The sequence below is a fragment of the Elephas maximus genome, chromosome 11, assembly GCF_024166365.1.
Source record: "Elephas maximus indicus isolate mEleMax1 chromosome 11, mEleMax1 primary haplotype, whole genome shotgun sequence".
Taxonomy (NCBI): Eukaryota; Metazoa; Chordata; class Mammalia; order Proboscidea; family Elephantidae; genus Elephas; species Elephas maximus.
In genome coordinates, this window is record NC_064829.1 from 39,725,362 (window position 1) to 39,748,127 (window position 22,766).

The following is a 22,766-nucleotide window of genomic DNA, read 5'->3' on the forward strand; positions in this document are numbered from 1 at the left end:
AGAGGGAAAATGCTATGAAGGGATACCCCACCGAGCCTGTCGATTGAGGGATTCTTCATGACTGAGCAGACTGCCTTTCAATCTTCCAAGCAGGGGTTCTGGCTTAAGCACTGTAAATTTGTCATAAAATTCATATTTTATTGTCTCTTATATCTAGCAACCCCTGGGATACTACCATCATACTAGTCTTTTGCTCCCCTCTTCTCATATTGTATTAGGAGGGGAGTGGCAAAAGTTTGAAAGACTCATAGGTGTGTGGGGCTCTGGGAGGCTTCAGGCACATGCTTTCAAAGATAAATTCTAGCTGTCACGTTTGACCAGTGTTATGGATTGAATAGTGTCCCCCTCAAATAAGTGCTGTAAATCCTAGCCCTGTACTTGTGGATGTAAACCCATTTGAGAATAGAGTTTCTTTGCAATGTTAATGGAGCATATTAGCATAAGATCTGTTTTAAGCCAATCACTTTTTAGATGTTAAAGAAGATCAGGCATAGAAGCAATTAAGCACAAATGGGTGAAGGATAGACGCCAGGTGGAGATCTCCAAGGAACACCAAGAAGAATGCTAGGGAAGCTGAGACAAGGATTTTCCCCCAGAGTGGACAGAGAGAGCCTTTCCCTAGACCTGGTGCCCTGATTTTGGACTTCTAGCCTTCTAAACTCTGAGAAAACAAACTTCTGCTCATTAAAGCCACCCACTTGTGCTATTTCTGTTACAGCAGCACTAGGAAGCTAAGACAGTTACCAAGTCCTTTCAGTTTTACTTCCTAAACACTGTTCTAACTGATCTATTTCTCTATGTCTCTGTTGGTACAGCTTGGCCTCCTCACCCCTTCCGTGAATTACCTATGGTCTCCTACTTGGTTCTCAGCACCTAGGTTTGCCTTCTTTCAGTCCGTTTCTACTCACATCCACAGTTGTGGGCCGCTCTCAAGACAATCACATTTCTCCACGATCCTTACTGATGAATGACTGCAGTGTGATAAAAACAGATAAGCATGCTTACGTGAAAACTTTATCTGGCCTTGGTACTGTTTCAAGATGGCAGCTTACACCATGAAAACTGAAATTCTTGGTAGTTTACTGAATTTTATAAGAATCAATCACCTGAATTGAAAAGTCTTCCCTCACTGTCAAAAACTGCACTACTGAAGGTAGTAAAGAGCATAGAAAATGAAGTGTAAAACATTTATGCAAAAATTGGATTTTGACAATGATTCTCTTTTTCTCATTTGGGATTTGCCTTTTCTTTATACATCCTTCCATGATCAATCAGGTAGGTTCATAGTTTGACTTTTAAGGTGAAGAAGGGAGATTGTAGATGTGCTTTCTCAATCCCAACTTTAACGTCAGCTTTAGTGTAATGTTGTCTGATAGATTTTATTGCAGTTTGAGGGTTTTTTTGTTCACAACCAACCAAAGCAATTAAAAAAAAAAAAAAGAAGAAGTACAATTCCTTTTTGTTTATTTGTTTTCCGAAATCTCAGGATTTCAATGCCTTTGGCTAACTGAGGAAAATGGAAAAGTGACTAGTGAGAAGATAAAACAACAAAAAACCAAATCCATTGCTGTTGAGTAGATTCCAACTCACAGCGACCCTATAGGACAGAGTAGAACTGCCCCATAGGGTTTCCAAGGAGGGCCTGGTGGATTTGAACTTCCAACCTTTTGGTTAGCAGCCATAAGAGACCTTCAATATGGCTGGACTTAAAATTTTACCCTGTACTAACCTTTGACTTGGCATTGTACTCCATCAAAGAGTTGACTAGAGTAATCCTTGGGTAGTCATTGTTGTTGTTAGCTACCGTTGAGCTGGCCCCACACTTACAGGGACAGCATGCACAGTCGGATGAAATGCTGCCCTATCCTGTGCCATCCCCTGGATCCTGATTTGTTGTAGATCGGAATATTGTGATCCACAGAGTTTTCACTGGCTTATTTCAGAGGTAGACCTTTAGGCCTTTCTTCCTAGTCTATTTTAGTCTGGAAGTTCCACTGAAACCTATTCAGCATCAGGCTGTGCACGAGGTGCCTTGGCTGGGAATCAAATTGGGTCTCCTGAATACAAGGCAAGGATTCCACTACTGAAACCTCAATGTCCCCACTGTAAAATTAACCATTTCCTTTGAGTCGATTCTGACTCATGGAGACTTCATGTGTGTCAGAATAGAACTGTGTACCACAGGGTTTTCAGTGGTACATTTTTTGGAAGTAGATTGCCCTACTCTTCTCCCAAGGTGCCTCTGGGTAGACTTAAACCTCCAACTTTTGGATAAGCAGCCAAGTGGGTTGATCTTTTGCACCACCCAGGGACTCCAGTAGTCATTAACCAGCTGCTCCTTGGAAACCCTATGGGGCAGTTCAACTGGGTCCCATAGGGCCACTATGAGTTAGAATCGACTCCAATGGCAACAGGTAGTCATTAACTGCTTGGAAAAGCCCGACACCCTGTGGCTATGTTCAGTACTACAGCTGCTTCTCTACCTAGGTGCACAAGTTTGTAAACTCCTCCTAGCAGCTACCATGGATTCAGTGGGATAAAAGGTGTCTGTGCTATTTATGAATCATTTACATTTCCCCATCTTACACTGGTCTGATTTAGTACCTCCATGGAGTCATCGCCCCTTTGACCAAAAACAGGAGACATGCTCAGAGCCTCTGTTGATTTCCACATCAGTTGAGGATTGCCTCCTATTTTTCAGCCTTAGAAAAGGAGTGGTCAGAGGACCCAGGGTAGCCATTCCATGCACTAAAAAAAACAGTAAAATTTATTGTCAAAAGTCAAAAGTCAAGGAAATTGGGAGACAGTGTTGTAGTGGAATGAATACACAATGGAAATCAGCAGTTTTTATTTTAACCTTAGTTCTGATTTCCACTCATATGTGGTCTGAGGGAGTCATTTACCCTCCATGAGTTTATTCCTATGAGACAGAGCCCACACAGTGCTGTATTAAAAATCATGTTTTCTTTGCTTGGCTTCCTGCCCCCCAGTGTCATACTGAAAAGCCCTGTTTTCTTTACCGGGTTCCCCTCCCACCCCAGCTTTGCGTGTGAATCTTGCTTTGGCTTCGAGGTTATATGTAAACCCCATTGCGCCTGCGTAGTTTGATTAAGAATGTTGCTGATGTAACTTGTGTGAACTCCCTACTTGTAAACCTCTTTAAAATTAACCTGCCTGCCCCTCCTTGGCGAGCAGTCTTGGCAGCAGCACCTCGGCCTGACTCCTTTCCTTATACAATAAAATAGAGATGTCTTTCCTGTTCTCTCACCTTGGTCTCTCATTTATTGGTCAATATTTTTTTTATGAGTCATGCTGAGCAAGAACCTGGGTCTTCCACTCGGTGACACCTACACGACGCAGGAAGCATCAAAAGAAGTTGCAAGGAATACACTGAGTCATTATACCAAAAAGAATTAGTCGATGTTCAACCATTTCGAGAGATAGCATATGATCAGGAATCGATGGTACCGAAGGAAGAAGTCCAAGCTGCTCTGAAGGCACTGGTGAAAAACAAGGCTCCAGGAATTGATGGAATATGAATTGAGATGTTTCAATAAATGGATGCAGCGCTGGAGGTGCTCACTCATCTATGCCAAGAAATGTGGAAGACAGCTTCCTGGCCAACTGACTGGAAGAGATCCGTATTTATGCCTATTCCCAAGAAAGGTGATCCAACTGAATGTGGAAATTATAGAACAATATCATTAATATCACACACAAGCAAAATTTTGCTGAAGATCATTCAAAACAGAGCTGCAGCTGTATATCGACAGGGAACTGCCAGAAATTCAGGCTGGTTTCAGAAGAGGACGTGGAACCAGGGATATCATTGCTGATGTCAGATGGATCCTGGCTGAAAGCAGAGGATACCAGAAGGATGTTTACCTGTGCTTTATTGATTTTGCAAAGGCAAAATCAAAATCAAAATCAAAAACTGTGTGGATCACAACAAATTATGGATAACATTGCGAAGAATGGGAATTCCAGAACACTTAGTTGTGCTCATGAGGAACCTTTACATAGATCAAGAGGCAGTTGATCAGACAGAACAAGGGGATACTGATTGGTTTAAAGTCAGGAAAGGTGTGCATCAGGGTTGTTTTTTTCACCATTCCTATTCAATCTGTATGCTGAGCAAATAATCCGAGAAGCTGGACTATATGAAGAAGAACGGGGCATCAGGATTGGAGGAAGACTCATTAACAACCTGCTTTATGCAGATGACACAACCTTGCTTGCTGAAAGCAAAGAGGACTTGAAGCACTTACTGGTGAAGATCAAAGACCACAGCCTTCAGTATGGATTGTACCTCAACATAAAGAAAACAAAAATCTTCACAACTGGACCAATGAGCAACATCATGATAAATGGAGAAAAGATTGAAGTTGTCAAGGATTTCATTTTACTTGGATCCACGATCAGCAGCTGTGGAAGCAGCAGTCAAGAAATCAAAAGACGCATTGCATTGGGTAAATCTGCTGCAAAGGACCTCTTGAAAGTGTCAAAAAGCAAACATGTCACCTTGAAGACTAAGGTGCGCCTGACCCAAGCCATGGTATTTTCAATCGCACCATATGCATGTGAAAGCTGGACAATGAATAAAGAAGACCGAAGAAGAATTGACGCCTTTGAATTGTGGTGTTGGCGAAGAATATTGAATATACCATGGACTGCCAAAAGAACAAACAAATCTGTCTTAGAAGAAGCACAACCAGAATGCTCCTTAGAAGCAAGGATGGCGAGACTGCCTCTTACATACTTTGGACATGTTGTCAGGAGAAATCAGTCCCTGGAGAAGGACATCATGCTTGGCAAAGTACAGGGTCAGCGGAAAAGAGGCAGACCCTCAAGGAGGTGGATTGACACAGTGGCTGCAACAATGGTCTCAAGCATAACAACGATTGTAAGGATGGCGCAGGACCGGGCAGTGCTTCATTCTGTTGTGCATAGGGTCGCTATGAGTTGGAACCGACTCGACAGCACCTGACAACAACAACACCTACAAAGTGAAGAGGTTGGACCAGATCATCTCTAAGGTCCCTTCTGGCCCTACATCTTAGGGATCTGCCCACAGATGGCATTTGCTATTGCAATACAATGAATCCCTTTTATATGGCTTTTCTAGCTATGGTCTTGTAACTTCCTTGAAATGATTCGGTGGGACTATACAAACACGGTACATAAAACTCTTGCCATGATTGGCTGGGATATGCAGATAAGGTGCCTGTTTACCACCAAGGGGATTGGCCAGTTTAGCCATCCCAATCCCAGAGATTGAAGGGGATCTCACTACCACCAAGAAGAAGTGCCAGGAGCAGAGCATGCCCTTTGGACCTAGGGTCCCTGTGCTGAGAATCTCCTAGGCCAAGGAGATGGAGAGCTGTAACACCAGAGCTGAAACATTGGAGAGCTGTTACACTGGCATTGGTAGCGGCATGAGATGGCAGCAGGGCCTGGAAGCAGAGGCTGAGAAGAAGCCATCTTGATTAAAGAATTGTATCCTGAGTCATTCCTGTTAATTCCAAGTAGATCCTGATCCCGAGTTGTAACATGATAAATTCCATAATTGTGATGTGGTTTGTGAGTTCTGTGTGGCCATTGCAATGAATTACTGAACCCGGTAGAGAAGTAGAGAGTGCTGTGGGAGGGATGGCTGGTGTCGGAATTGATGAAAAGACTGGAGAGTAGAGGTCTTTCTGACCTCCACCTCATAGGAATCAGCCTTGGGTTGATGCTGATTATTCTCTCTCCTCCTTCTGAAGTTAGACAGGGAGGTCTGAGGCCACCCTTTCACAGCTATCTCTTGCACAATGTCTCCTGGCCAGTTGTATTTCCAAGAAGATAACTCACTTTCTTGTCTACTCATCACTGCCTCTGGTCCTGAGATCACTCTTAGCTCAGGTCATCCATTCACAATAGTTTACTTTTCAACTGCCTGTGATTTTTGGAGACAATATCTGAGTCAATGTATGGGAACACATTGATCTTTTTAGCTCATTTTACAGCCATTAAAAATTTGAAATAATTGGCTTAATTTAAACTGTAAAAAATGATTAATTTGCAAGTGATAAACCTGGGATCTCTAAAAGTTCACATCTTGCTCTCTTAAAAGTTTGCTCAGATATTTTATGATGAATAGAAGTTTCATTGATGTCATTCATTAGACATTAGATGTGGCTGCAGTGTCTTACAGAAGCGAAAGCTTGATCTTGATGTCACAAAGACTGGTAGCCATCGGGGCTGTGATTGCATTCATTCTGTCATTCAACAGAACCTCAAGTGGCATCTACTTTTGAAGATAACAACCATGGAGATATAGCCCTGATACCAAGGAGCTCAGTTTACAGATAGGCACAGATATGTACTCTTATATGTTAGCATAGAAGGAGCATAGGAGTGAAACCCAGTTGGCCTGGGGGTGATACTTGGTAAATCCTAAAGGATGTGTATTAGTTAGCTAAACTAAGAGGGATTGAGGTGGGAGGGCAACATCTTGGAGGGAAATTCATTTCAGCCAAGAAAGATTTTTTCAGTACTTACCGTTTTCAATGATTTGGCTTTTTCTGACCTCAGATATGTAGGAACTGAAGGAAATTTGATTGATTGTTGTGTGCTGTCAAGTTGATTTTTGACTTATAAAGACCCCATGGGACAGAGAATTGCCCCATAGGGTTTTCTAGGCTGTAATCTTTACAGGAGCAGATTGCCAAGGTATTTCTCCCACAGAGCCTGGGTGGGTTTAAACTACCAAAATTTTAGCTGGCAGCCTAGTGCTTAAGCATTGGGCCGTCAGGGCTCCTTTATTTGATTCTAAGCCAGCTTATTTCTAAACTCAGATTTACTTTGCAATATTCAATTTGGGGAGTCACATGTCCTAATGTGTTTCTACATAATCCTAGGACCCTGGGTAGATCCTTGGACATTTAGCTAACTCGTGTTAATCCTATAGGCTCTCCTAGTGCACATTCCTGAAACCCAGGAAAGTGGCCACATACAGATTTAGTCACAGTCTTTATCTTTGCAAAATACAGGGGATGGGTAGTGGGAAGCTTAGGTGTAAGGAAGAAACAAAGATTTGGGGATCCCTTCAATCTAGTAAAAGAAGAGGGAAATTAGGGCATAATATGTTGGGAAGCTATTTCATACTATTTCAAGTGCAGTAAAAGATCTCTCAACCAACGTCCACTTGCCAATTCTTCACCTTCTCTGTAAAATCTACTGTGGCTGCTGCAGCATGCTGAATGCTCCCAATTTTTGTCTTGTGCCCTTGTCATGGGTTGTGTCCCCCCAAAATGTGTCACCTTGGCTAGGCTATGATTCCCAGTATTGTGTGATCCTCTACCATTTTGGGATCTGATGTGATTTTCCTATGTGTTGTAAATCCTACCTCTGTGATGTTATGAGACAGGATTAGAGGCAGTTATGTTAATAAGGCAGGACTCAATCTACAAGATTAGGTTGTGTATTAAATCAATCTCTTTTGAGATATAAAAGAGAGAAGGGAGCAGAGAGGCAGAAGGTCCTCATATTATCAAGAAACAAGAGCCTTTGAACCCAGGGTCCTTGTGCTGAGAAGCTCCTTGACCGAGGAAGATTGATGACCAGAGCCTTCTCCCAGACCCAACAGAAAGCCCTCCCCTGGAGCTGGCACCCTAACTTGGACTTCTAGCCTCCTAGACCATGAGAGAATAAATGTCTTTGTTAAAGCCATCCTCTTGTGGTATTTCTGTTACAGCAGCACTAGATGATGAAGACAGCCCCCAATGTTGGCACTCTCACTGTTTATGATAGCTGTAATTACGTAAATTAAATTGCATGTAAGCCAAGGAGACACGAATTTGTGTGGTTTTTCTTCTCCCCAGGTGAACATGTATACTTACTCTTTTAAAGCTCAACAGTTCACCTGTATTTGTCTTTTCCTCTAACTCCAGATTACACAGGCACCAAATGGGATTCTGTTTGAATCCCATCAGGTAAATTGGTTACCAGCCTCTTCTATGTAGAGTAGCCAGTCTCCAATTCTTAAGAATACAGAATGGGCTTGCAATATGATGTATTCTTCCAGACAAATTCCATACTCCTCCAGGAGTATGTATCTTAAGTATTTTAAAAATACTTTAAATACTTAAAGGAGATAAGGATTTTTTAAAGACACTGAAGGCAGATGGGGCAGTGTGTTTCTACAAAACTATACACTAGGTCCGACTCACTAAAAACAACTGCAAGGCAAGGAAGTTTTTAAAATCTCTTTATTTGTAGACATTTCAGAATCATTTAAATCAATCATTAAATGAATTTTTTTTAGACGTAACATACTGTGTTTATCTTGAGGTACAAATTGGGCCCGTTATAACGCTCTGGAAACTACTACAACTGTTAACCGGTAGTTAACAACTGAAGTTTTCCAGGCAAAGAAACTGTAAGGGTGGTTACAACATTCTTTGAAAAGAATATACCATTTCCACTTAAGGAAAATTCTGCGATTTTGAATTAATTGAGTTCATTTTTCAAGCTAGTAGCATAAACAATATTTTAAAAGGAACTGATTATGAAAGAGGGAGAAACAGTTTATAGCTAAGAAATTATCTGAGCCCTACTACAAATCATGAGATTGTAAACAAAGGATATTTGTAATGTGATTAAGCTTCATTACAGATTTCGTAGCCTAAAAGTTAGAGCAGCAAAATTACAGAAGATATTTGTATATAATTTTAACTCAAATCACATTTACCCCTTATTTCTGACTTTTACAATCAAATTTTAAAACACCAAATTTTGAAGACTAAGTGATGTGATTTAAAAAGACGTGGCCATAGAAACCCTACACTATTACAACCCTGCAGTATTAAAGTCCTACTTTCTACCATTTATACTCTGGGCATGTTACTCCTCTCTCCCTCTCAGCCTTGGTACCTCTATATTTTTAGGTAAATAAGTGGGAATTGATGTAATGGGCAGAAAGTTTCTGAAAGCCTTGTGCATCAGCTGCAGATTTAATGTTTCCAGTAGACTGAAATTGAAATCTTCTTTGAAGAGCTATTTTGTTTTCCAGTTATCCAAAATGTTAATCTTATACTAGTTGGGCATGCTGAGTAGTGACTTTTTTAGACAGCACTTGGAAGGTGAAGGACCCTCTATCCATCCAAGCCCACCTCTCAAAGTTCTCTGAGGAGCTGAATGGATGTGCTATGGGTCTGGAATGTGAGCAGACAGGTGTTGATGCATGTGTCTGAAAACAGTCAGAGTCCACTGTCATATGTCCTGAAAGATGGCTGTTTTATTCTACATGAGACAATAAATATCACCAGTTAGCCAAATGAGCAGTTCACTGAGATCTCATGAACTTGAATTGTGTATGTGGGGCAAAAAGCCTAAGTGTAAATTTCACAGTTCGTAAAGCTGAGCAGCTCAACTTAAAGAGGAGAGAACTTGCAGGCATTTACAAGATTCTGAGGAGTGCGTTTGGGTTCTCCCTCACGACATGATCACATCTACATTTTAGATTTTAGCTGCTTGGCTTGGTTTATTGCTGATCGCTCTTTTCTGAGCAAGGCTGTGATGATTTTAGCCATGAGTATAAGGATCCAACAAAAGGGTCCTGTTTAAAGAGACATTTCTCCTGCAAGCATGGTGGTTGCTGCCTGGACTGCAGGAATCTGACAGAAGGAGACGCACCGACTTGAGCTGGTGGGTTAGAAACGGGCTGCTGTGGGGATGTGTGAACATCGCTTTCCACGGCAACACCACAGCTCTGGGAAGGGAAAGGCTGTCTCCCTCAGACCTCTGCTCTACTTCTTGTCATGGTTCTCTTGTGGGTATGAGGGACTTGTCTAGTCAGGGTGCCCACGTCTTCTACAGAGAGGTGTTCAGCTCAGGAATGGCTTATTGCGATTATAGTTATTTGTAGCTTTAGAGATGACAGAACATATTTATTACAATTAAAAAATATTCCAAATCAATGAAAGAAAAAAAATAACTAGTGGGAGACAAGGCTACTTTCTGCCTCACATATATTGCAAGTTTTAATTGTCTGTCTGGTGGTGTTTACACTTTCTTTGAGAGAGGCTGCCATTTCTCCCATCTGCGGATTCTTTAAAGATAGGACACACTTAACTCCATACACCCAGCTGCCCAGAGAATTTCATCTCCCTTAAACATTTCACACTCACAATATCAGGAACTGTGATTTCAAATATAAACAATATGAGCTCCAAGAGGGCAGGAGCTGTGTCTTTTTCCAGCCTTGTAAAGTCAGCACTAGCACTGTGCCTGGCACACAAAAGGTGCTCAATAAATGTTTAATGAATCAATGAACGAACGTATGAATGAAACGGCACAGTTCCTGCCCTCAAGGAGTTTCCATATTGTCAATCAAAACAAGAAAAAAAAAAATCTCTTTTGTGTAGTTTTGCAAAAGGAAAAAATCAAAGGAAGAAAAAAAAAAAAAGGTAAAAAGAGTCACTTGTTCACGTGGGGCAACCTTCATAGTAAACCAAACTCAGCTGTTTTTCCTCCGGAATTTGAGAGTTGTGTCCAAGCGCCAAGTGTTTTAAAACTGATTCAGCAAGTTTGACAAGGAAAACAGCTTTTTAACTACATCTTGTCTGTTTTCATTTTGAAGGAAAGTTCTTGAGAGGTAAGCTTGGTAAGGGAGTTCCCCTCCCACAAAAAAAATGCTTCTAAACATTAAAGTAACTGAGGGATCTCTTGTCATGTGAGTGCAGTACTGGAAACTGTTTCATAGGTGTGTCGGTTACTTCTGAAGGGGTGCTCCAGTTTGACAAATTTTAAAGCATTCTTTTACCTATCGTATTTACACTTTGGGAGACATCTAGGAGAAAAAAAAATGTCCCCCCACCCCTTTTCTAAGAAGATCTAACATGGAAAAGGAGTCCCTGGGTGGTGCAAATGGTTAACACGTTCAACTGCTAACTGAACGGCTGGAGGTTCAAGTCCACCCAGACGTATGTGCCTTAGAAGAAAGGCCTAGTGATCAATTCTTAAAAATCAGCCATCGAAAACCCTATGGAGCACAGATCTCCTGTAACATACACAGGGCTGCCATGAGTTGGGACTGACTCAATGGCGACTTATGAGAATAGGTATCAACTTACCACAACTTTAATCATCAGACAGATTAAAATTTAATGCCAAGAAAAAAGGATATATTGCAGAGGACAAAAATAAGATCTGCAAAACTAGACTGGTGTGTAGACGCATGTTCCAAAAGATCGCGATGTCTTGTCTTTAAATTCTTTTTTTCTGGTGAGCAGGAGGACCAGATAACAGAACAAAATCTAATCCTGCAAGTCACGCTGACACGATGTTGGCTGACCTGCCCAGCACGCAGGCTGCAGCTTGATCACACGTTGCCTGTATGTCCAGAATCTGGCGCAGACCCTGGGGAAGGCAGAGTTGTATGGAAGGTGCCTTGCTCAAACTTTAAACTTGTCTAAGATTTATACTCCTTCAAAAAGAATGATGAAAATGCGTTTATTTTGGAATATTTAATCACATTTAGTAAAAACTGTCAGACTAATGTCCTGGCATTCTTCAGATAAAATTGGAATAAAAATAGGGTAATAAGTATCTTCTTTGGAAGAGAGGAAAAAAAGAGATTTGAGAAATAAAAAAAGCACTCTCATTGATATTTTTAAAAAATTACTCAATAGACGTAGCACATGTAGTAACAGGGAATAATATACCTGACTTTGAGCTCTCCTAAAGCATGAGGCATGTTGAGAACATCTAAGGTGCCCCAGGAAATGCTCTTCAGATCTCTATCAGACACCACAGGAATAAGACCCTCAAACCAGGGAAGAATTATCATTTGACAGAAAGAAACTGTCATTTCCCCAGATATCAGCATGGAAGGATTATATATAAAAGCCAGCCCTATAATGGGCTTAACTCAAATTTAATTCTTCAATATGGACTCTCTAATGATTTGTTCTAAGTCTTCAGTCATGAAGCCTAATAAGATTCAACTTTGAGTGACAGGGGTTCTGAGAATCTTTGGAATCATTCTGTCCACTATTCCTAAGAGAATCAACTTTGTCAGCCCTAAAACCTAATAGATATTTGAAAGGGGACAGATGTTATCTAAAATATGTGACTCAGAATGATGTTTTAAAACATGTGCGAGTGTGTTACGTATGTATAAATATATACATAGAAGTATATATTGTTTTTTGTCTGCTCAAAAAAATTAGCAGCAGTTACAGATAAATAATTGTGGTCATGGATTTGTGTCATTTCTAAGGACGTCGTCATATATCCTCCAACAGATGACTTCTGGAAAATGCCTCTGATAAAAACATTTCCCCATCAAGCATGTAACATTAAAGTGTCATTTCATATCACTAACATTTTCAGGCACAAGAATAAAACAATGAGCATTAAGCAATCCAAACGACTGAGCACAGAATATACTTAATTGTCTAAAGTCAATCCTCCCCTAAAGGAGGGAATTACTGTTCAAAAGTGTTTTCTTTTCTTTTTTTTAAAGATTTTTTATGTCTTTCAGCTTTGGCTATTTTGTAATAAATATACCTTCTCACAAAAACCTACTTGGGTAAGAATGAATTCTCGGAACGTGCCTTTTTCCTTTTAGCAGCTGTTGTGCGTTGAGTGACCTGTAAGGCACACCTCTAAGTGTTCTGTACAGCATTTTTATTGATGCACAAAATAGCCTGTTCACCATTCAAAACCGTAATCTGCATAGTAAGAGCGTCTCTCATCCCTATCTATTCACAGAGAAGGTTTTTAGTGCAAAATCATGAAATTCTGTCCCAGCCCACCCCTTCTAGCACACATAGTTACCAGTTTCGTTCCATGCTACATGGGGTTATTTGGCTATATCTTGGGCCTCCAGCCATTAATGAATTGCATTATCTTCTTCACCTGTAGCTTGCTTAATTTGAAATCCTCAGAAAGGATTTCTTCTGTCAGCTGAACGAGCAAATTACCATCAATCTTTTCAGTCACAAAGAACGATACGACATCTTCAGACAAACCGATGAACCGCAATGACTTGGACACTTCTTCTATAGAGAGCCCCGAAAGGTTGGCTGGTGGCTGCCATGGGGAACCATCGCCACAAGACCGGGGTGCCAGCTGGAGGTGGAGTGGAGATGAAAAGGGATAGGAGACCGAGAAGATGTCCTGCATGCCCTTTTGAACAAAATACTGGTTGTTGGAGAGGTCTGGTGACCCAGACTCGGAGTCTTCCTCAGCACCATCAATTTTCAGAGGCAAAGGAGATGTTTCGGAGGCGGCTTTCTCTTCCACTGCTTTTGGGGGCCGTGGGGGTAAGGCAGGGCATGAAATACTCTGCTTTGTCGTGCCAGCTGCAAGAGTTTTGTCATCGGTGCTCTCCAAAGAGTAGCTTGCTGACTTGGGACAACCAGAGATGCTGCTACTGAATTCTGCAGTGACTGAGCTGGGTTCAAGCTGGCTGGTGAAGAGGTCACAGTCATCAAAATCAAAAGGTGTCGGGCAGTTTCTCTTTGGTGTGCCTGGTGTCTTGTGTCTAGGATAACTATAGCTCCTGCTCGGATCCAGCAGGAAATCACTCTTCGTCTGGCTCTCAGATGCTGCCGTATAATGGTTAGGCCATGAGAGCCTGGAGGACAGAGCTTCGCCAGAAGGACTTCCAAATGGGGATAACAGGCCCACAGAGTCGGCTTTCATTCGGGTGCATGGATAGCAGGACACAGGAGCACTTTCAGAAGGACTTGTGTCACTTTTAGTAGCGCTGCTTAAAAGCAAACACAGAAATGGGGGTGAGTGAAAAATAAAAGCCCCAATTCCAAGCCTGTCATTATCCACAGATGTTACTTGCAAGTAGGAAAAAAAATTTCTTATGAATTCAATAAAGTACTCACTAATCTCAAGTGAGTTTTTCTTTTTAACAATCTTTAATAAAACACATTGGTAGTTATGGATATGGACATAATGATTTTATGGCATATATATATATACTTTCTTTTTTTTAGAAACTAACAAGAAAATTTTGATCATTAAAATTAGTTAGTGGATGTCTGGATCTTTATGATGAAAAAATTCTTAAGCCATATTTGGGCTTAGCATCAGCAGGTGCCATGATTGATTTGTGACGTCTGCAGTGGGCAAGTGTTGAATGAAAGAGCAGTAAACGGGTGTCCTCATGCCTGCCAGCTTTGTGATACACTGATATGACTACATCATCACCATCTATTACTCTATTTCCATCAATAAGTCTGAAGTAGGAGGAAAAGTTTCAATAAATGTGTATGTTTGCCCTGGCTTATGTACAATTCAATATCATTAGCATAAAGATTTAAATGTCCAGAGAACAAAAAATACCTGCAAGGAGAGCTGCGTTAAACTGTAAAGATCACATTGGGAGTAGTGCATTCAGCTCCGGGTGCCATATTTTAAGAGCAACATTGAAACTAGAGTGTGCTCAAAGGTAGGTAACCAGGCTGATGAGGGATCAGTAGCGATGCCAAGGGAAACAGTGGACTGAACTGAGGCTGTTTCTTTTGGAGAAGAGAAGACTTACATCATAGCTGACTTCAACTTTTCATGGAGTGACAAAGAGAAGAGGAGTGGACCTATTTTTGTTTTTCTAGACATAAGAAATAGTCGAAAGTTAAATACAGATAGATTTCAACTTGATATTATGAAAGATTTATAAAAATAATTACCAGCATTTGTCAACAATGGAATGAGCCGCATTGCAAAAGAATGAGCTCCCAGCACCGGAAAGATCCGGACAGAAGTGAATGGCTACCTGACAGTGATGGCTAAGAAGGGATTCCTGTACTGGGTGGAAATTGAGACGAGCCTTTCAATTTTAGGTCCTGGGTGAAAAGGTGGTGTTTATCTGCTTGTGTCAAAGTCAAAGCAGAAAGAAGTAGATGTTGGTTTGTGAGAAGTGATGGCAGCCCAAGAGTTGCTTCCAAGAGAATACAGTTGGCCTTAATCACTGCATTTCTTACAGATTCTTTTCTTCCTAAGACATTGACTCTTCCATCCTAGCTCAAAACCAACCGGGTCCCCATCATGCCTTTCCAGTAAAATTCCTTAAAAAAAAAAACGAAAAAACATTTCCTCTCCCACCGCTCTACCTAGGTTTCGGCTACCTTGTAAACGTTCTCAAGAACCCGTGAACCGGCTGATGAGAAGAACCTTGTTGAAGTGGGACCTGGCATGAAGACTTACATGTTGTGCAGCCCTGAAGAATAGTAGGACAAGGTGGGGCTGGGAGAACGAGCCTGTTGCCGCGCTGGCTTGACTGTGCGAGGAGGAATGGAGGGACTTGTGGACAAAGGCTTTGCACTTCGGGGTGGAACAGGTGGGGCGTTCAGGAGCCGGCATTCTTCCCTGACCTGGCGCAGAAAAGAACACTCCGGGTTAGCAACAGACTGACAATGCCACCGGGGCCAGCTCCAACCTGAAGGGTCATGTCACTGCTCTTAAACAGGAAAAGAGTGGGAGTGAGGAAGGGAGAAGACTGGAGCAAACAAGAAGGATGGAAAACACCAGAGGCTGCCAGAGAGAAAATCGGATGCCTATCAGATACATGGAGGGACAGACTGATTTTGAAAGAAACTGCCTGGTAAACATAAGATACTGCTGAAATGTAGGAAGTAACGTGTGCGTTTCAAGTGTCTTTGGTTAAAGAGCTAGTGAAATGTGAGGGCTTATAAAATGTGTTAAGAAAAAAAGGACACAAAGCAATTGTGATCTTCCTGTAGTATGGGATGAGGTGACCCTTTCCTACTGAGTTGTATTTATTCACCGCGCCAAGTTCCATTCCATTTGATCCAAAACTTAGGCCTCTGTGGACCTTCTCTGTAGACTTTCTCTGGCTTAAAGCTCCTTCTGAAGCTAAGTTCAGGGATTCTCATATGGAAATATAACGTGTAGGACCTGGGGATCCTGCTAAAATGCAGCCTGATGCAGTGAGCCTAGGGGGTCCCACAGATATGCTAAATTTCAAACAAGCTCCCAGGTGAGACCGATGCTGCTGGTCCCTGGGCCATATTGTGAGAATCAAGGCTACAGGGAAAATAATAAGGCAGCTCTCCAAACCCCCAAAGCAGTAGTTCTTCTAAGAGCTGCTCCAACTCTCTCGCTCTCCCTTCATATTCACACTGGAGAGGGTCTTGGCAGCCTGTGCCTTCCACTGCCTCCTCGATTCTGCCAGCTGTTTCCACTTGGCTTTCCACCCACCACAGACATTCATTCAGACTTTTTAATGAAAAGTACATTTTACATGTACTTCTCTCTGTCAGGCAGCAGGGGGCAGGTTACACCTGGTTCTGCCCATTTACCCTAAAGTACAAGGTAAAAAGAAAGCCCATTCCGCTTGTGCTTTGAAGCCTCTTTGTCTGCTTTTAGGACGTGTTCCCATCAATTTCTTTCACCTTTGCCTTCGACATCTTTCTATCCAGGCAGCTCTGAGGGTAATGAAGACAATGAAACAGCAAGTTCCTATTAGCTTTGGTCTGAAGTTCGCATCCAACAAAATAAAACGGGTTCACATTATATTGCAGCTTCTACCACCTACATGGAGCCCTGGTGGGGAAGTGGTTAAGAGCTCAGGCTGCTAACGAAAAGGTTGGCAGTTCAAATCCACCAGCCTCTCCTTGGAAACCCTATGGGGCAGTTCTACTTTGTCCTGTAGGGTCGCAATGAATTGGAACGGACTTGACACAACTGCCACCACCTACACTACACAAGCCCTCCATCTGGCTTCCCAGGCCTGATGCACTTGTGGAAGAGAACCAGATGAAAGGCCAAGTGACTACGGATGGCCGGCAAACCTCAGTTCTATGTGAAACGGAAGCAATTTAAGAGTTTCACCTGTTGCTTCTACCTGGCGACCCAGAGCCCAGGTAATTGGGACTCACTGGATTGGAAAGAAAAAGTGTTTCATTTGGAGAAGCCCTTTTAGCTACAATAAAACACTCAGAGCAGCAGGCTTTCTTCCTCAATAGCTCTAGGCTTCCCTTTCTGAAATTTTCTGGCTAACACCACTTTACACTGCCAATGAGAGAAAACAAACAAATGAACAAAAAAACCCACTGCCATTCAGTTGATTCCAACTCACAGAAACCCTGTAGGACAGAGTAGAACTGCCCCATAGGGTTTCCAAGGAGTGGCTGGTGGTTTCGAACTGGTGACCTAGTTAGGAGCCGTAGCTCTTAACCACTGTGCCACTGAAATCAGTTTACAACTTCCAAATTTTGGAATTAGCCATTAAATATGATGTTTCATTAGGAACAGTCTAACTGAAATGGCGATTATAGTATTGCTGAAACATCAATTAGAAATAATCCTTTGACCAAGGTCTTAGAACTCTGTAGCTGAATTTGACCCATGGGAAGTAAGTCCTCTCTTCCTGTTCTTATAACCATGCACGGGCAGTCAGGACCACTTAGAGCTGGATTCTGCCGCCTCCTTCCGTGACTCGACAGTCCTGACCAGCTGTCCAATAGGTTTTCCACTTGGGAAGAGGCAAGGGGGAAGGGATTAGTGAAATATAGGCAACTGAAAGCCACTGGGCCTGGTGAGGAGGTGAGCTTTAGCTAACTGAGAGTGTTTACAGCTAAACCTCTTAACACAATTTAAGACATAGAAAGCATGGCTACATTACTCCTCAGAGGAGGTTAAAGGACTTGTGTGTGTATGGGGTAATTCTTACTCTTTAGGAGATGGAATGTGGCCAGTGAAAAGAGATGAATATGAGACCAAAGAAAGATTTGCTTACATTGTGATGAGGAGGCAATTCATTGGAGTTCACAGTTAAAGAACTAAAGGCCATGATAAGACATCGGCTGTAGTTTGTTGAGGCACAAGACAAGAGGCTTGCATCGCCCCGGGCAGGTGTGAGGGGCGGTCTGGTTGGGTAGCAGGGCTGATGACCCTGCCAACACATCTCCACATGCCTTTGTTATTTTCAACTTGCTGCTGCTGCATACGTGGTTGTCTGTGTGAAGTCACACTGCACTGGATTTTATGGGGAAAATGATGTTTTGGTGGGATATACATATTTTGGAATTCAGAAGTTACAGTGAGGGTTTGCTGTGCCATCTTACCAATTTTCTTACAACCTTATAACATTCTACATTTCTTTGCTTCTTGATATGATACAACATGGGCCATTTATATCCAAGAGAACTGTAGCTGTGCTTTAAATGAATTTTATTGACAATAAAAGGCAATTTATAATACTGGATGGCCAGTCACCCTGCTTCCAGTTTTCCCTCATATTCAGTTACAACTTTTAAGTGTTATATTTTCTGCACATTCTAAAAACCTCAGCATGTGGCTTTCATCACGTTACCTTCCATCTTCAGTGGCCCCTCTGATCGCTGAAGTCTAGCTATCTTGCCTTCCAGCCCAGGGCCTCTGCAGTCTGGCTCCCACCCTTCATTCTAGCTGTTTCTCTCCTTCCTCCTCTACAGGAAAACATGGCACCATCCAAAGTGGTGGATTCAGTGTCACTTCAACACACCCTGTGCTTCCCTGCCCCTCTCTTCACTTTGGTTTTTAATGTTCATCCCCACCTAAATGCTACTTTCTATGGCCCAGCCCCAAACTTTACATACTCTGGGACCATCTCAAGTAGCCACCCGAAGTGACCACGTCTTCTGAACTCTGCTAACACATACTGTTTATATTTACTTACTTTTCATTCATATTTAACTAGCCTGCAAGCCAAAATGGTACAGACTGTCATCCTCATTCTTCCTATTAGTGTCCTGTGGATAGTAGAGTTTGGGCATTTGTCACCTCTGGCACAAATATGTCACTCAGAACACCAGGCAGAGGTTAACAGATGTCACAAAAATACAGCCAAAAGGCACTTTTATTTTTAAGTCTATAGCCATAAGAACTTGTTATGGAGAAGTTGTTTGGGTTAGATGCTAATTTTTCTAAGTATCCTCATGTTAGTGTCAATTTAGGGGGAAAAAAAACACTACCACCACCACATTTTGACATAGTATTAGGTTAAAATGTACTTCTAAAGTGGTGTCTGTGGCTTTAATTTTTGGCACTAATTTTCAGTAATTATTGTTACTTAATAATAAAATATATCATGCCTGAGGCCTAGAGTCTACCTCTTAATTTCCAAAGCAGCACTGAAGACTGAGCCTCATTTGGCAACGGGGCGGGGCGGGGGGGGGAGGGGGAAGGTGCCTGCATTACCAGTAATAAACCTCTTAGCACAGGTGCTAAGCAAGGGGCTGGCATTCTCTACTGAAGCGGGTATTGCCACCCCTAGCAGATTATGGGTGACCTTTGCCTATCTGTAGGTAATTCCTGGTTATGAGAAGATTGGGAATTTGCAGAGACGCTCCTGGCACCAAAGTCCTACCGTTTATGACACGGTCAATGAGCACAGCATGGATTCATGTGGCATCCGGGTAAGCCAACTCCCATTCATAACTACAACCTTGCTTCATGAGCAATTCTCTGGTCTAAAGATTTTCTTTCTGGATGTTACACTTCTAGCCTAATTCTCTCTCTCATCCTTGCTTCTTCACAGCATGTCTTTCCCTTTTCTAAAATGTTCAGTGATTCCCTTCTTATTTAATATAAGACGCCACTGCCCCGGTATTAACACAACTCTCCTTGGTATACATGCAGCAGATGGCTAACCCCAGAGCTAAATATAAAGTTAGTTTATCGAAAGGTAGAAATGGTAAGTTCTGTTCTTTTGAGAACTGCTGCTTTTCTTTAGTCTACTAGGCATATTCCTAGGGATGCATATTCAAATGGCTACCATTTAACACCACGAAATGATCTGACAGTGTGGGTTTGAAGTAAGCTGGAAAAGGTGTCTGTCCTGGGGGCAAACTGCTGGGACCACAGGCACCATCCACTTCCACTGTCCCTAAGAGTCTGAAGAACATGACTTTGCATTTTCCTACATACTACATTAATTTCATTATTTACTTTTTTTCCATTAATTCTGTTTTGTTCATTTATTTGTTTAAATATATATGGTCAATGAACTAGTATTGAATACACAAAAATCTGTAGTCCATGGAAGTAGTTGTGAGGGAGGGAAACAGACATGTAATCAAGATACAAAATTGGTAGATGTAATAATAGAAGTACGTACCGTATTTTCATGCAAATAACGGTCGTCTTGCACGTTTGTTTGCCAGCCACTTGCAAGGTATTTTCCTAGGCACCAATATGCCAACTTTTTTAATATGCAGCTGTAAAAAAATTAGCATAGTGTGCTTATGAAAATACCTCTGGGGGGAGGCACTGGCTGGCAAACAAATGTAGGAAAAAAAAAAAGGCATGCATTATTTGCGTAAAAATATGGTATATGGGTCTGTGCAAGTACCATGAATGCACTCCAGGGGGCAGGAGAAGAACAAATTCATAAGAAATTTTACTGAGAAAGCCTTGGCGAAGAAGGAATTATGAGACTACATTTCAGAGGCATGAAAGAACCACCAGAATGATACTCTGGTCCGGGGGCTGAGATGGCAAAAAAAACAGTGGTTACATTTATCAGATAGAAATTTAGAAGGAAGAACAGGGTTTGGGAGAAACCAAAGAGTTCAGGTTTGAAAATATTGAGTGTGAGCTGGGTGTCCTGTGTATAGACAGAATCTGGAGTCATGGTGGCACTGAGATACCCAGATGAGACGCAACAAAGGCTGAACTCCTAAGGCATGGGCAGAAGAGGAGACGAAGGGGGCGGGAAACAAGGGACCAGAGCTAACCGCTCACAGAGCAAGAAAACCACCAATGAATGATGTCAAGAAAGCCGAGGGAGGAGAGGTCTGCCGGAAGACAGTATCAGAGATGTGAGAAGTCAAGAAAGATCTGGAAGAGGTTCTCCGAATATGATAGTTAGCAGGTCACTGGTGATCTTAGCAGCTGTGGCTTGAGTCAAGGGAGGGGAGCAGAAGCTAGATTCCAGTGAGTCAAAGACAGAGCAGGAGGTGAGAGTGGAGTTAGTGGGGGCAGACCACTCTTCGAGAATACTGGGGTAAAGGAAAGAGCTAGGCAATTGTTAGAAAGGGATGCTGGATTGAAGGAAGCATGCCTTCCCTTTTTTTTTTTTTAACTTTGAGGAAAAGGGGGAAATATGTGCATGTATGCACGGTATCTTAGAAGTGAAGTACACACTGGCTGCTGGAACCTGAGTTCTCCTTTCATTTAAGAAGACGGAGGAAGAACACGCATGTTTCCATTCCTCTCTGCCTTAGCCCTGCCATCACCGGCCATGTAGAACTAGACTGTCATTACTGGCAGCTTATCTAACAGCTAAACCAACGACCACATACACCCAATGAACAAGTGACTTTGGAAAGCTTTGTGTTTCTAAGTAAAGGTGGTCAACAAAGACAAAACACAACTCCAGTCTTTGGTCAAAATCAAACACGTCACAGAATGAGACTATTTTCTTTATTTTCAGAAAACTGTCTACAAAGTTTAACTTGATTTCCTCACTCTTGGAATAGGCATTTAAGCTTCTTTCCCCCTCCCCACTCCCTACTGCCCCAACTCCAGTTACTGAGGATGGAAATAGGCAAAGGGTAAAAAGCACCAGTAATCTGTGAAGAAGGTCTTCTCACTACAGCCACGTTAAAAAAATAATGTATGAGAATGTGTTAATAGTACAAACCTCATTATTGCATGACTAGAAAACGGCTACAAATAGATGTTTGTTGTAGGAGTTGTTGTTAGTTGCTGTCAAGTCAATTCTGACTCATGGTTCAGAAGATAAAAATTCAAACACTACATACAATTAGAGGATTTTATACACATTACCTATGAACTAACTTCTAACTTTCTTCTGTTACGTATCTTCCTCTGACACTTCCTAGAGGTTAAAATAAACACAAGACACACCAAATGTTTATGAAACAATATAGTGCGGGAAAGGACGCCTTCAGGTACGATTTTGTTGTTGCTGTTAGGTACCATTGAGTCGATTTTGACTCATAGTGACCCCCCAGTGACACAAAAGAACTGTCCCCTAGGGTTTTCTAGGCTGTAATCTTTATCGGAGCACATTGACAGGTCTTTCTCCTATGGAGCTGCTGGATGGGTTCGAACTGCCAACCTTTCAGTTAGTGGCTGAGCGCTTAACTGTTGCTCCACCAGGACTTCTTTTTGGTATGATAAGGGACAGAAAGTCTTCCTTTCTTGGAACTCTCTACTTTTCTTCTATGGAAGCAATGACACTTTCACACCCCTCATTAACTAGACAAAAAGACAACTTAAGAATGGTAAATGGAACACTCACTATGACATATATTTTGCTGTCTTTAGATATTCTCTTGGGAAAATAAATTTCACAGCAGTAGTTGCTCAGCTCTTCAATACAAGACAAGGGATCTAGGGACATCTGCTTAGGAAAGCACACTTCTCAGTTCACACAGTTTAAAATCTTGCCTTACATGCTCCTGTCCCAAGGATCACACAGCTTGGAATGTGGATGCTTGCTCTAGAGACACTTGGGAATACTTAGGTGGGTAAGGTTCATTTTGCAATCATTGACAATCATTCATAAAATCATTCATAAAAAACATATACTCTAGATGAGCTTGATCTAAAATCGGAATCACCTTTACCACTAGTTTTCTTCTCTAAAAACTCCAAACGAGGATAAGTCAGCGATCCAAGGAAAAGAGTTTTATAACTATGCTTCCCTGAACTTTGTAACTTTGCCTTTCACCGCATGCTCTCTGCCCTGTATTTTACATTTCTTCCCACACTCTTCTCCCAGATAACCAAAT

The 22,766-nt window shown here is 41.9% G+C and overlaps 1 protein-coding gene across 4 annotated transcripts in view; it reads right to left on the reverse strand.

Annotated features, from left to right (window-relative positions):
* Positions 1–8,251: 8,251 nt before the first annotated feature.
* Positions 8,252–22,766, reverse strand: part of GAREM1 (GRB2 associated regulator of MAPK1 subtype 1) — a 194,496-nt gene continuing 179,981 nt past the window's right edge. For 3 of the 4 annotated variants that reach the window (XM_049902273.1, XM_049902276.1, XM_049902275.1), the window contains 2 exons: positions 15,208–15,374; positions 8,252–13,759 (listed from right to left, as the gene is read on the reverse strand). In XM_049902273.1, the coding sequence (XP_049758230.1) occupies positions 12,856–13,759; positions 15,208–15,374 (1,071 nt within the window). In that variant the 3' untranslated portion in view covers positions 8,252–12,855. The remainder of the gene's footprint in view (positions 13,760–15,207; positions 15,375–22,766) is intronic. The other variant, XM_049902274.1, reaches the window with a different exon arrangement.